At 49.6% G+C, this 15,240-nt stretch overlaps 1 protein-coding gene across 1 annotated transcript in view; it reads left to right on the forward strand.

Annotated features, from left to right (window-relative positions):
* The first annotated feature begins 803 nt into the window (after positions 1 to 803).
* Positions 804 to 15,240, forward strand: part of DAPP1 (dual adaptor of phosphotyrosine and 3-phosphoinositides 1) — a 53,260-nt gene continuing 38,823 nt past the window's right edge. Inside the window, exon 1 of the mRNA XM_054295513.1 lies at positions 804 to 1,081. Within this exon, the coding sequence (XP_054151488.1) occupies positions 804 to 1,081 (278 nt within the window). The remainder of the gene's footprint in view (positions 1,082 to 15,240) is intronic.

Genomic DNA, 15,240 nt, shown 5'->3' on the forward strand with positions numbered 1-15,240 from the left:
ACTGCGGCACTTTGTCGGTGCCGTCGCCGGCCTTGAGAGGCTTGAGCGGCTGCCCCCTGCCCTCCTCGGGCGGCCGGCCTGCGATCTGCGGCGTCAGCAGCTGCGCGATGCTGAAAGCGGCGTCCCGGGGCTGCTGCACGCTGCCCAGGCTGATCTTGATCTCGGGCGCTTTGGGCTTGGCGGCGGGGGGCGAGGCGGCGGCCGAGGACACGGCGGCGGCGGCGGCGGAGCACTTGATCGCCCTCTTGCCGGGATCCTTCTCGCGAGGGGTGTGCTGAATGGCGGGCACGAACAGGCGGGACATCTTGGTGGACTTGCCGGCAGAGATCTCACCCAGGTCGGCTCGCCAGTCGTTCTTGGGAGAAAGTTTCAGCTTGCCGACGGGCGCCCTCTCCTCCTTCCTTTCCGCCTCCCGCTCCTTCCAGGACCTGAAGGCGCTGTTCTGGCTGCGGAGGAAGGTGGCCTTGATGGCCTCCGAGGCGCTGCGCTTCACCTCGCACAGCTCCTCGGACAGCGCCCGGTCCAGGCTGCGGTTCCCCTCGCGGGCCGGCGACGCCTTGGAGGCCGGGGAGCGGCCCCCGCCGCCCTCGCCCGCATCCTCCGCCGGCGCCGCGGCGCCGTCCGAGCCGCCCTCCGAGTGCCGCGAGTTCTGCCGCTGCACGCCACCCTCCCGGTGCCGCTCCCGGCCGGCGCCGCCGCCGGGGGGTTCGGGCTCCCGGCCCGCGCCCGGCCCGGTGTAGGAGGTGTCGGTGATCTCGCCCCGCTCCATCTTGAACTCGTGCTCCAGCTGCATCTTCTTGGAGATGACGTTTTTGAGGAGGCTGGAGGCGAACCTGGACTTCTTGCTGGAGCCCTTCCCGCCGCCCTCCGCCGCCGGCGGCTCCCCGGCCTCGGCGGCATCGCCGAGGTCCAGCAGGGTCACCACCCGGGAGCCCGCCCGCAGCCGCCGCGGCGTTTCGACGTGTGCGATCTCCCCGTCGAGCTTGCTGACCACGAACTCGAGGGCTTTGGTCTGCGAGCGGCCGGAGCGCAGCAGGCTGGGGTCGGCTCTCGGCCCCAGAGAGCCGCACTTGAGGTCCAGGTAGGTGGACCAGCGGTTGATGCCCAGGACATTGTCGGACAGGGAGGCGGAGGAGGCGCGGGAGCCGGGGCGCAGGGTGTCGAAGTAGGGGTACGCCAGGCTGCGGAAAGCCCTGGCCGTAAGGTTTCGCACCTCTTTGTCGGCATCGTCCAGCTCGCTGACGGCGCTGGAGGCGCCGCTCGAGTGTTCCCCTGCCCTGGCGGCCCCGCAGCGCGTCTGCAGCCGCGCGGGCACGGCGATGAACTTTTTCGCGTGGTCGCGGAGCGCATCCTGTTTTAAACTCGCACTGCGGTCGGGAGCCGCGGCGACACGGAGACTCATGTCGCCTTCATGCTTGGCAGCGTAAACAGTGTTTTGCTTTCCGTGCACGTTGCTAGACTCATTTATAGCCCGGGAAGCGGCTTTGATTGATAGGAGAAGCTGGGCGCCCGGGCTCCCGCCGGGGCGGCCGGGCTGCTTGGACCGGCTTTCCCCCGAGCTGGCGCGCTTGTCCGCGCCGGGGGTGTCGTGTTCGGAGGTAAGGCTGACGATCTCGGTGCTGCTGGTGTTGTCGATGCTGTCCGTCTGGTTGTTGGGGTCGCTGGTGGTCGTGCTAAGGTAGCAGCTATTCTCCTCCTCCTCCGTCAGCGTGTCCCCCGGGGTCTCGTCGCTCCCGAAGGAGGCGTAGTCAACGAAGGAGTAGATCACGTTGTTATCCTCGAAGTCCCAGCGGGCGGCCAGCCCCGCGTCGAAGTCCATGTCGTGGTCCACCTCGCTGAGCTGGATCTCCTGCGTGCTGATATAGTGCGCCTCGTCGCGGCCGCCGCCGGGAGGGGAGCCCGGGGGGGCGCCGGGGGGAGTCGCCTTGCGCCCCGCGACCTCATCCTCCACTTCGCTTTCGTAGCCGAAGGACGACGAGGAGGTTTTGCCCTCCGTCGACACCGGGTCGCCCGTTGCGGGAGAGTCGTCCGCCTTGGTCACGGGCGAAGGGCAGGAGGAGGAGGAGGACTCCGGGCAGCCCCCCGCCTCCGGCGTCCCGCCGCTCCCCGCCGCTTCCGCGGAGCCGGGGCCGGTGTCAGCGCCGCATTCCGCCGCCGCCGCCGGGGAAGGAGGGCGATCCCGCCCGCGGTCCGAGGATGCTGGCCCCGCTTCCTCCGCCGGGGGTCCGCCGCTCGCCGAGTCGCCATCCCCGGTCCCGCCGGCTCCGCTGTCCGGTGCGGGACCGGACGCTCCCTCCGCGCCGCCGGCCGGGGCCAGATCGGGCTTCTGGCGGCTCTCCTCCGGCCCCTGCGGCGAGCCGCGGATCTCCACGTACGCCGCCTCCCTCACCTCCTGGACGGGCGCCTCCGGGCCGGGGTTCGGGCTCGGGTTTGGGGTCGGGTCCCGCTCCGCCGCCGCCGCGCCCTCCGGGCCGGCTCGGGGGCTGGCGGGCCGCTGGCCGGGCGCGTCCATGCCGGGGCCGTCGGGGCGCGGCAGTGGCCAGCGGGGGCGGGCAGGCACGTGCCGGCGGGACGGGGGGGCGGCGGCGCCCACGCCCTGCCCTCCCCTCCGTGCCCTCCCCTCCGTGCCCTCCCCTCCCCTCCGCTCCTCTCCCGTGCCCTCCTCCGCCCGTCACGCCGGCTCCCGGCCGGGGCGGGCATCGCCGCCGGGGGGCGGAGGGGTCGGCCCGGGCTCAGCTCCCCCCGCGGCACAGGGCAGCCGCTCCGGACACGGCGGGGGAGCTGGCCCTGCGCATCCCGGCACGGGCCCCGGTCCTGCGGGCTTTCCGAGACGCGGACTATACATAGAGCCGGCGTCACTTAGGCCGTCTGAAATCCTATTTTAAACATCTGTGTTTCCCCGGAATAAAGGCGCCCGGACACCCCTTGGAAGGGGAGAGCTGCCCATGCCTACAGAGATGCTGCCCAGCTCCCCGGGGAGCCGGCGGCACCGGCTGCAGGAGACAGCTCCCAGGGCTCTCACTGGCTGAGCACGCAGCGTGTCAGCGGCAAGCGCACGCTCTTCGTTCTACACGTAGCAGTGGCTAAACAGCTGTTTTCTTCCCTAAACTATCCCCCTGCACCCTGCGTCCCCAGTCGCAGCAGGCATCCTTGCACAGGGACACCCTATGGATGGCAGTCTGGCCCTGAACCTATACAGCAGTCCAGAGAGCCACCGGCCTCCAAGAAATATTTCTCTTTCCAAGAAATGCCGGTTTAGACACAACCAGCACCTAAGGCCTATTAATAGGCATTTCTATGGCATGCCTGACCTTTGGCAGCTGAGAGCTTCACTGAAGCGGCCCCCAAGATGGCAAACCAAAAATCAGTCCAGCACCATGGGAGTTTTGAAAAGGCAAGCTGTTAAACACTGAGGAGGAGAAACAAAGGAAAGCCAGCAATGTTGTATCCCACAGCTATACAATGCAAATAATAACTCAAATTCACAGCTTGAAAAACAGCATCCCAAATTTAAAGTACTTGAACACTAAGGTGAGCAAGCTGGCATTGGGCTGGTAACACTGAACTGAGGTGCAGGAGAGCTGTGGAAATCCCTAAAGTGATTACCAGGATCCAGGACCTTCCAGCTGCATGGGGTGGCATGGTGTGCAGCTCTGCCAGGGATGCCACAGGAATAGAGGAGCCAAGATGCAAAGGTGATGCTATCCCAGAAGTCTTCTCAGCACTTTCCATGTCAAAACAAGGGTTTCCCAGTGCTCCCATCTCGTCATCCCACCTTGTAGCCAGGAGGCCCTGCTGCCATCCTCCCACTCTTCCTGCTGCCACCAGGAAAAATGACCTGCCTTCTTTACTGAGCCCAAGTGGAGTCCTGTGAGGCTCCCTGCAGCAAAGGCAGGTTCGTAGCCTGTTCCAGATAAGGGTCTCTGCTGTGGCTCCAGCTTTTAGTGCTCTACATAGATACATGGTCATTTCTTAGGCTGTAGATTGGCAGGATGGAAAATACTACTGAAGCACCCCGTGATATTTTAACAGAAAGACACATCCTCCAAACCTGGAGGGTTTGGAGCGAGTCAGGTCACGTGCAGTGAGGCTCTCCCAGGCAGCAGGGATAACTGCTTCCCATCTTTACTGAGTCTGTCCTGCCCTCACTAGTGTGCTGTTAGTGAGAAGTTAGGCAGCAGCTTTTATGGGCACTAGGCTTCCTCAGCCTCAATCTTAGCCCAGGCTTATGTAGCTTCACTCCCCTGGTGCACACAGTGACTGCAGTTCTCCACAGAGCTGTGGTTAAGTGGCATCCTCATCCCCGAACAACTTCACTGGGTCTTGTGTCCCATCCATATATATTACAGGCTTGCTCCTCAAGCAGCACAATGAAATCTCAAGCAGCACAATAAAATCACAACATAACTAGAGAAAGACAATATTTTAGCACATTATTAAGAGACATCTTAGTTTTAATTGGTGATGGGCTAAGAGTAGATTCTCCAATACAGTCCTTTCCAAATGCCTGGGATGCCACGGAATGCACTTTAAACCCTGATCATTCATTGTACTTGGGTGACTGCTGGCAGCTGTAGCAGCCTGGCCTTCTGCTCTGCCTTCTGCCAGATGCCTCCTCTCAAGCAAGGTCTCCACCCCAGGTTCTCAGTGCCCCTCACTCTGATCTCCCTAACCAGTCTCTCACACTTCACTCTCCCCTCTAATGTTTGGTTTTCCTGCATTAAGAGTACATAATGAATCAGATCTTTGCTCCCCAAACCTGCACAACATTTGAGAGTGGTGGTGTTTTTTTGAGTAACAGTTGTTCATGTATTCCTGCCAAGATCCCCACCAAAATGAGCATCGAAACTTGACTCTTTATTTATCTATTTTCACAGTCCAGTTTCTAGCTATGGTCCTGAGATGTTTTTTTCTGCCCTTTTCCTTTGGTGGTATCTTGAACTAAATCTACTCAATCTGACAAACCCGGGCAATGACTCTCCCAACTGAGGCAGAAACCACAATGGAGCACTCATACATGTATGTTTGTAACATACTGATATCTCCAGCACAGGGAATTTATGCCCCTGGTGACAAAAATACATACATAAAATCCACACCTGTTCCTCTCCACTTTCAGTCAGGGCTAGTCCTGGAGGCCTGCATGCCTTAGGCTGTCAGATCAGGGTATTTCCCAGGGCACTAAGACACTGCTGCAGGGTACAGAGCCACAAAAATCCTAATGCCATTTGTAAAAAGTGAGTCTCTGACACACAGCTTAAGTGCTCTAATCACTGTGTGGTGTTAGAAGAGTGGGGGAAAATGAGAAGGATTTCCTCCTCTCTTTTTTGTGTCACAGATTTCTGCTCTGATGCCGTGCCAGCTCCTCAGAGACGCTTTGCTGCAAGTCTGGCCTCGAGCAAAGCGTAAAATTCCATGGGGTTTAGGCTTAATGCCTTCTTCCCAGCCTTTCCTCTTAGCTACCACAGTGTCAGCTTTTGTAAAGCCTGCTTTGGAGGTGTCTAATAGCCTCCATGCATTGCATCCAAAGCTTGGGTGCACAGCTTGGACCCAGAGCTGGCTCCCCAGCACTGCTCCCCTGTGGCACTGCCTCACAAGGGATCAGAGTGCTTCAGCAGCTTTGCAAAGGGGCGGATGATTTTGGGTTTATGGTTTTTCTGTATCTATTACAGTTGCCAGGAAAGCTCTACAGCAAGCAAAGTGTTAGACCTGTTTGGTCACAGTCAAAAGTACACAGGAAAAGTGCAGCTCCATCACATCTTCTTGCAAATAGCAATTTCTTGCTCTGTGCTGGCATGACATCTCCACTGATTAATAATCAGATCAATGTGATTTGGTTAATAATGTGGGATATCAGTAAATAACATGTCATCCTGATGATTCTAGCAATACTCAGCTGAGGCATGCATCAGCATCAATTACTCTCCTGTGGTTTCCACCTTTAAATCTGTCTCACTCACTAAAGGTACCAAAGTCTAAGATTTCTGCATCCAAATCTGTCATGAAGTGTTACTGGACCTGTCCTCAGAATCACAGAAAACCTGTGTGTTTAATGCCTTTTGTAACACAGTAGGTACTCCACTTTTAAACTCCTTCTGGTAAAAATAACAACATGCACTCTTTAACCACATTGTGTCCTTTGCTCCTAGAGGTGAGGTCAGACAGGTAAAGGTGATGGGGAAAATGTAGAGAGGCTGAATTTGCTCTGCACCTTAAGTACTCATGGAAGTAGCAGGGAAGTGGGATTTAAAAGGGATTTGACAAGAGGCACTTAAAAGTGGAATCAAGAGATGAAGAATGAGGAAGACTGTAACTATACAGTTACATAGGAGACCATACAGAGGAAGGCATAGGGTTTTTTCCCCTTTAAATGAGACAGACAAGGAAGTGAACAATTGGTGGGGGAGTAATTAGTTGAGCTTTCTCTGACTAGGGAAAGGTAAAATATTAATCTGTTAATTTAACCTTAGGAAACATTAATACCTCTTCAAATATTTTAGTTATTACAGTGTAAAGTCATCATAAAAGAGTTATAAAAATCAGACTCATACAGAAGAAAAATCTAAATATTATTTTCATGGAGAAGACAAACACTGTTCCAGTAACTAAGATGGCCTGCAGGAAAGGTTATGCTTCTTGCATGGAAAGTGATGTCTTTCACCAAAAAAATAAGGAAACTGCACAAGGATTCTGTTGAATTCTGTGCTCACAGCAAAAAACACTTACTATAGGTTCAGAGAAGTGAAGAATGATAGAGTCATAGGGAGAAGGTTTAATTTTTGGCTGATTATTTTCTTGAGTAGTATTTGAATACTGCTGGATTAAGTTTTTCTCTCAGTAGTTTTCTGGTAACGTTGCACATTGTCAGGGTGAGCTCTGTGGTAATCTTTGAAATCAAAGCAAAAAAATACAATACTGGAATTTAGATGTGTGTGTGTGTTAAGGAGAAGGGAAAACTGAAGACAGCACCTTGATTTTCTCTGAGGACTAGTACCCAAGAAGGAGGGAGCAAACTCCATTTTGGAAAGGAAGAGGTGGATTTGTGGCTTAGCAATAAACAGTGCAGCCCAGCACACATTATACATCTCCAAGTGCTACCAGATATACTGAGAGGAAATACAATAACCACACATGTGCGTTGGTATGGAAGTTTTCTAGCAAAACCAAGTGGAAATAAAATGAGATTTTTGTAGCTTGCACTAAAATTGTGTTTCTTACAGCATTTAGCAAGGGTCTGACTGCAAAAGTACTAAGCAAAAACTAAGTGAAAACCAACACCTGGATGGCTCAATCCTTTCTCTCACAGAGACTATGCTAGTCAAGGGGATCTTTATTTATTTCCTTTTCCATCTGAGCCTGTAGAAGAGATTGAGGGGCTCTTCTTAACACTCAACCTGCAAATGGAAACCAAATGTGCACTCCCTCCTGGCAGAGCTCTCCCTCTCAGTGAGTGTCAGCCCTGCCTAAAGAAACTCCAGAGCTGGGTGGATTTCACAAGACCCTAACCCTGAGTGCTTGAGCTTGAATGATGCAAAGACCCTGGCGTGGCTCTCTGACTGGGAGGCTGCTTTTCCTCCTAGGATGGGACAGGATCAGGTTCTGGCCGCTGCCCTGTGCATTCCTGTGTCCCTGAGCCCCCGGAGCGGCAGCCCCAGCCCTGCCCGCAGCTCCCCCCGCCCTTGCTCCTGCCGGGTGCCTTACAAGGGCTGCAGAAGATATAGATGTTTTTAAACCAGATCCTCCCCCTCGCTACCCATCCTTCCCTTCCAGACCCCAAAATCTCATGCCAAAACAAACAGGCAGGAACATAATCCCAGAAGGAGTTTAGATTTCAGCCCTGCTTTTCAGTAGTGCTGCAGATATAGTCTAAATATGTGTTCATGTATTTATATGGGGTGTCTGCTCCTCAGACAAAATAAATCAAATACTTGCTGAATTTTGTGCATGACAGATTAAACTGCGTCTACAATGTCAGTGACACAAGAGAATGTTCTGGTGGCTATTACATGTAGACAGCAATAGCACATGCAAACTGTGGGAATCTGTTGAATAAGACTAATTATAAACACTTCATTGCCTTCACAAACATCCTGGCAGGTGCCTGCCCAGCCTGCACTGACAAACTTCTGCTTGCAGAGGCTTCATGGCTTGCCCAATTCCCTGGTACCTGATTGTCCATACACCATCAGAAAGATGGTCCTCAGGTCTATCTGGCTTCTCCTTGCTGTTAATCCATTATTTCTGCCACAGATGGAGGAAGAAGAGGATTCCCGCTCTATGCTACAGGGTTTTTCACAACTAAGGGTGAACAGTGTTCTTCCTTCAATCTCCAGCTTTCCCTAGGCCTAGGTTCACTTTACCCATGGGACATACCAGGTGCATCTCCCATCACTGCTCTTCAGATGTCCTTTAGCCCATCTGTAGGGCAGTCAGAAGTGGTGCCTACAAGATACCAGGTGGAGCCTCTCCCACAGTGAGAAGAATAATTTTGTGTCCTGCTCATCCATCCCTGAGTAACATCCATTGTTTTCATGTTGGCATGACTGTGTCCTTCAGCTTGAGTGCTGTCCTGAGCATGCTTTCCATTCTTCTGCCAGGTACCAATGAAAATACTGAACAAACACAATGGTGTTGACCCCCATAATTTCACTACTAACATAAATGATGCAGTATTTGTAATTGACCTTCAAGCACAATCCAAACAGGCTTTTCTCACCTCATAATTTCACCGTCACAGTGCTTTCCTACCTGCCTAACAGAAGAGAATCACACCCTGAAAAAGGCAAATACCATTTCTGCTCTCTCTGCAAAGCCCATTGACTCATTTTAGAAGAACTCACCAAGAACAAATCCCATCAAACTCACATTATTTATCTGTTCTTTATGTCTCTCTCTCTTTGCCTGTGGAGTGAAAGTTTAAGCCCACATTTCTCCAGGAACTGAAGTTACACTGACTGATTTCAACTTTGCTGCTCCTTCCCCCAGGTCTCTCAAAGTCCCTTTCCACAGGAGCAACCCTCCCAGGTGGCTGGGTCTGCTCAAATCTCCAATCATGGACCTGCTTTGGAAATGAACTTTCCTCAGTGACCCTATTCTTTGTACAGTATTATTGGGTAACCCGAGAACCACAGATGTATCTGATTATTGGAACTCTGGAGATGATTGCCAAAAAACCCGAAACCGTGACCTTTCCTTGAGTTGTTATCAGCCAAGCTGGTGGGGGGAAAGAGACATGATTTATGACCATTCATTAAAACTACACAAAACTGATTATAGAGATAGATTTCAGCTGAGAAGTTCAGGCTAAAAACCTGCCTGCAAAGTTCAGGGTATTTGGACATGAAAAAACAAGGCATTATCTCTTGAAGCAATGTGGATTATATTTTTATGATGTTTTGTGTTATATTTTAAAATACAACTTATTTGTACTCAAGGTATTTTTCTTAATTTTCTCATGGTTTGTTAATTTCTTATTTTTATCACTAGATTTTGTTAAATCTAGTTTTATTATTTTAATATTTTAAAAAGTCCATCTTTTAACTGGCCAGGGGCCATCACACAAAACCACAAAGCGGTATCAGTTTTTTTCCCCACTAACTTTAGATTTAAAAATGCAAGCAGTCAGTCTGGATTTTATATGGGATAATACCATTGCTTGATGCAACCAACTGCTTTGCAGAGGGGTTCTGAACTCTGGCAACAATTTGTTGACAAAGAAGAGCTCCTACAGAGGAATGTGCACTCCAGCAGTCAATTGCAAACCTGCTCTGAGACTGTACCATGAAATTGCCATGCTTTGGAGAGCGGCCAGCGTGGGATTTGGATTAATTTGCTCCCAGTGTTCAATAAATAATGTCGGGAGGCCCTGTGGAAAGCGATCCCTGCTGGTTTCACACAGCTCCTGCCGCGGGGCTATGTTTGGTCACTGGCTGGGTGCGTGCGGCCGCCGTGCCCTGGCATTTCTCACCGGGCTCACAGCAGAAGGCAGCTAAAGTGCCTCCCACCCCTGGCACTGACAAGGGGGATCAAGCAGCCCCCAGGGCAAAGCTCCCTCGGGATGGAGGGGCTAAATATAGGGCAGCTCAATAAACACCATTATGATCCGCATGCGGCGCGCCTGCCCAGAATTAAGGTCACATCCACGCTTTTGTGTGTGATTCTCCATGGCTCCCTTGGCCTACAAATTAAAGAACTGCAGGTGAGGAGCTGGCTGCCTCATGGGGACTTAGGAATCCAGCCAGTTTCCATCTGACAAAACCTTTTAGTCAGTACATGAGGCAACTGCAGAGCAAAGTAAGAATAAGATTTTTAAATCCACGTGTAAAATCCATTGTAAAGGTCAGGTTTATAAGGAGACCATCCCAAAATGCTAATGACATGACAGTTTTATGAGACTGGAAAACGATAGCTTGGCAGAAGCTGAGTAATACTAGAGCTAGGGATTTATTTAAATTGGACTACTTTTTTTTAATTTATTTTTTTTGTTTTGCCCTTGATCCTTCCAGATCTCACAGGGATGAAAAATGTGTAAGTAGCTCTTCACATTCAGCTGACAATTGAGGTAAGAAAAGGTTATTTATGTGAGGGATTATTCTGTAATTTTACCCTCCAAAGGTTTTACATATTTTTCTGCAGAATATGTTATTGAAAGTTATACAAATTTTGATGCCTATGCTTTGCAAAAAAAACCCCATAAAACATCAACTCTTAATAGCTAGCCTCAGAAGGAGAAATAGTAGGAGTTTCTACAGGAACTTTAACACAGTTTTAACTTAGAGAAACTGCATTTCTCCATAGAACAGGAGGACGACCTGTCCAGAAGAGCTTGTAATCAAATATATACATTTAACAGAGGTGCATGTGCACCCTTAGAGTGAGTAAGCCTTTGTGTATCTAACCAGAGCAAAAATACTTTTTAATTTGCAATAAAAATCTCTCTCATCTTAATACTGTTTCTCCAAAAAGCAGTTCAACACCAAGTTAGATTTGTTGGCTTTTTTTTTTTTTTTACCTTGTGCAATGAGTTAATTCACCCTCTAGAACACTGTGAGCACCTGAACACATCCTTCATCAACTGAGCACTTCTTGTCATGCTGAAGCTTAATGCAATTTTCATTAAACTGCGGTTTCAAGTTTTGCCTCAACACATACAATATCTCTCAATCAAAGCATAGCTGTAGATATGCTATAGCATATTATCTATAGTTACACAAAACATACAGTATTTATCTACAGCTACACTAGTGATTTTCTTATCCACTTCAGTGTTTCCCACAACTCCTTTAATCAACAGTGAAAAATAGGAATATTTTAAAAAATAGGAAAAATAGGAATACTTTGAGCACAAAAATGGTGTATTCTCTATTCTGCAAGGAGGCTGAGGCTCTCTCTCCAGGTCTGCTACTTCCCTTGGCCACAGCATGTTGAGAACACAGGTGGTGCCTCGGCACCCAGGGCTGTGGGGTTCAGTAGGGTGCTCTGCACAGGGTGTGCAGGCCTGCTCCTGGGAGGTGATGAGTGCTTCCCAGGAAGCGATGAGCCCTCTGAAATCCCTGGGACTTACATCCCCAGGCTGGGCAGCCACTGAGCACATCTCCCCCGACACCCTCCTGGGAATCCTCCTCTCTGCAGCATGCACCAACCTGCTCCTCAAGTGCCGCCCTTGTGGAGGCTCTCCATTGATAAATTGATCATCCTGCTAATGAGGCAGGGTGAATTTTGGGCAAATACTGGCTACTGTGGAGTTCACTCTGCCAAAATACTGAAGTATTTGTCCACTTTGTGACTCAAGTCTGTAGCTGCTCAGCAATGAGGGCTGGTGTGCAAACCCTCTGGAGCGATGGGCTCCCCATAGGACCCAGCTGGATGCTGCAGGTCACTCCTCTTCCCCAGCTCCAGAGCCCAAACCAACCCCCATGGGGCAGCATTCCTTCTCCAAAGAAGCCTCTTTTGCTCAGAGGCTCTTGCAGTTGCCAAGTGGCTTCTTATCCCTCCCCCTGCACCAGCACATCATGGCTGGGGGGTCATGGAACTGAGCATGGATTGTATTCTGCTTTGGATAGCTCTCAAGGATGAGGGAAATAAAAAAGAAAGCCTTCCCCTTCCTGTCTCTGAATGGTTTCCAAACCTCTCTGCGCATCAAGTTTGGGAAAAGAAAGCAAAAAACCCTCTCTGTTTCAGAAAATTTGAACAACTTAACAACTCTTTCTCCTATGAACCATTTGCTGAGCTTAACCCAAATTAACAGAGAGGTCTGAATTGTTCAGTTAGTGAAGTGACCAGCTGGAACTTGTATTTGGCCACACTCTGGTGATTGTTTTCTTTTACTAGCAGTACAAGCCTAGATGGCACAAAAGGTTGCTAGCCAGTGACACAAGTAACAGCTGTATATTAGCTGCTGGCTGCAGGGCAGCACCAGCACAGAGATTCCTGAGACAACTTTAAATTGGCTAGCTGGGGTGCTGGCCACTTGTTCACCTGCAAAAGCAGAGCAGTTAAGTTGGGGCATCTCATCTCTGCATGTCTTTATGTGAGCATTTTCCCCTCATCATCCCAAAGCAGTCCTTTCTGCAACAGTGAAGACCCTTCAAGGGCCAAAGCTGAGAATGTGCTCCTTGTCAGAGAGATTTTGTTTGTTTTAGCATTTGTGGTGAGAAAGAGATTAAAAATAATTTTAAAAGAAGAGCGACTCTAGATTTATGCTTTTTCCCCCAAAGCTATTTCACACCTGCTACTCTGTACTTTAGAAGACAGAAAAACTACAACTTTAGCTGAGTTTTAGTTTTATCCCTTTACATATTTCCATTCCTATGTCCTGACCCTGCCAAGACTAAGCTCAGAAAGGAGAAAAGGCATCTAGAGTATAACTTTTCACCAAAACTTTAAGAACAACCAGCAAAGGGAGAGTTCAACCCACCTAAAGTCCCAGCTGGTCTGTCATTAGCAGACAGTAATTAGCTTTTTACTTCAGATGAGTCACTTTGGTGCATAAAGGCATGTGTTGTATCCATAATTATGTGTGCTATGGGGTCTCAATAAAAAGATCTGCCAGATGGATTGCTCTGTCCAAACTGGGATCAGTGATCTGGCTGAGCCTATGTAGTTAAAGGGAAAGCAAATGAAATCTACTTTGTGCCTTGTGCTCTTTTATTGAATGGTATAAACCCACATGAGTGGGCCTGTGTGGAAAAAACGTAGTTATATATAAGCTTCGTGCCTGATACCTTGACAGCACTGCAGGGATATTTTTAGCTTGAATGAACTCCTGAGCCCTGGTTGAAATGCATTCAACTAGGGTATGTTCCTCTCCATGCTGGAAAAAAAGGAGTCCATTAAGGTCTTATTCTGGTGCACCAGCAGCTCAAGCCACTTAACTTTCCGTGCAGTAAGTCACATGAACTGAATATATAAAGCAAGCAGAGAACACAGCGGAATGATTTTTTATCCCTGACTGATGAAAGGAAGAACATGCTGATCTTTTTGGACAAATCACTGCTCTCTGCTGAAACCTCCATACCTCCTCCTATGGATATGTTGAAGAGGATGGGCACTTAAAGTGGTTGGGCAAAAATCCAGCATCACTTGACAACAAAGCCTTACTTAACACGTATCCTGTTGCGGCCGTACAGTTGTTTTAGCCATCAGACAGAGCCAAAAGCAGTTACAGGGATGTGATGGCAACCTGAGAAGAGCTGTGCAGCCATGGAGAGAGTACAGGCCATAGACTGAGCCCAGCAGACCCAGGCTGATCTCTACTGTACATGGCCAGGCTCTCAGGTTACGCAGTTGAGGCCATTGCTTACCAGGCGTGATAGAACTGATCACGTAGGTTTGGGGCAAAGGCACGATTTATCAGATCCTAATCCACAGGTTCATGTTCTCTCCCTTTACCCAGAAATGATGGTCATCCAAGGTTACAGGAGAAGTAGCTGGGAGATCAGCAGCAGCTCTCCTGGCAGCTGCCTTCGTCTGTTAGGCAGCTTTGCCACCCTGCAGCACAGGCTTTTGCAGCTGGCACAAGAGACAGACAAGGCACAGGCACTCGTACAAAACCTTTCTGCTCCCACATGCATTAATACCCGCTGAAAATGAGCCACACTGGGCTTTCACAGAGAGCTCTCTGGGTACCAGTGTGGAAGAAAGTAATGACATTCTTGTTTTTAACAAAGCAGTTTGGTTCCTAAGCTTGGTTACTCAGGAGATGGCTGGGGAGCTGAATATTCAGTCCTGTCACAGTATGCCGCTGCAAGAAGTGAAGACGTGCTTGTCTTTTATCACATTCTGCCCATATCTTATTTTCAGATGTCATGTTTATGAAGTTATGTACTAGAAGTAGTGAAAAAAATACTTAGCAAGGGCACATTAAAAATGCACCTGTGTTAAAAGGATATCTCAAAAAGGAAACCACTAAAAGTTAAAAAAATAGCTTTTCCTATTGCGCTTGTCAGAAGATGATAAAACCTGTGACTGAAGCCAAAAACTGTGGCTTTGTTTTGGGAGGACACCATCCACTCTTCCATTAGCAATCAGAAAAGTCAACAGAGCTATTAGTATTCCTTATAATGCTCTAATTCATGGAAGATTCTGAGTTGGAAGGAACCCACAAGGATCATCGAGTCCAAAGTTTTCTGGAATTCTGTAACCTTGCTGTTCTTTTTGTGCAGAGCATTTCCCTGCAATTGAGTATCATTTACAGAAGTGAAATGCAATGTACTTTTAACAAAAAAGTTTATCCCATTTTTTGTATTTGCAAACTAGAGATATAAAACTCTATCCTGGGCTCGTATCTGGGTACTTTCCATTGAGCAGGTGCTGCTGAATGTGAACCGTCTCCCAGTTTGACCAGAGGAACAGCTGTTCTGTTGGTTTTACAGCACATCTCCAGATTTACACCAGCATGAAAGCACAACTGCATGCTCGCTCCACCTGCTGAATAACCTGCAGCACTGGCTGCCCCAGCGCTTTCACCAGGCACCAGATGGAGATTTCCACCCAGCTGGACATCACCTGACCTAAGTTTCTAAACAAAAGAGCATGGCACTGCACCGTGTTGGATTTGTATTGACCAGGCAGCATTTTAGCAGCTCTACTCAGTCTAATTTTAAATTCAGTGTACCATAGCAAGAATCCTCATGATCTCCTTTGTGCTGGACAGGACCAAAATATATCTCAATAGAGGACAGGAATAATAATAAGAAGTGAGACATATGAAATTTTTTGCCTTAAGAACCTGGTATTGTC

Source organism: Melozone crissalis, unplaced genomic scaffold (assembly GCF_028551555.1).
Source record: "Melozone crissalis strain CALT ecotype California unplaced genomic scaffold, PUWL_Pcris_2 ptg000006l_1, whole genome shotgun sequence".
In the NCBI taxonomy this organism is placed as follows: Eukaryota; Metazoa; Chordata; class Aves; order Passeriformes; family Passerellidae; genus Melozone; species Melozone crissalis.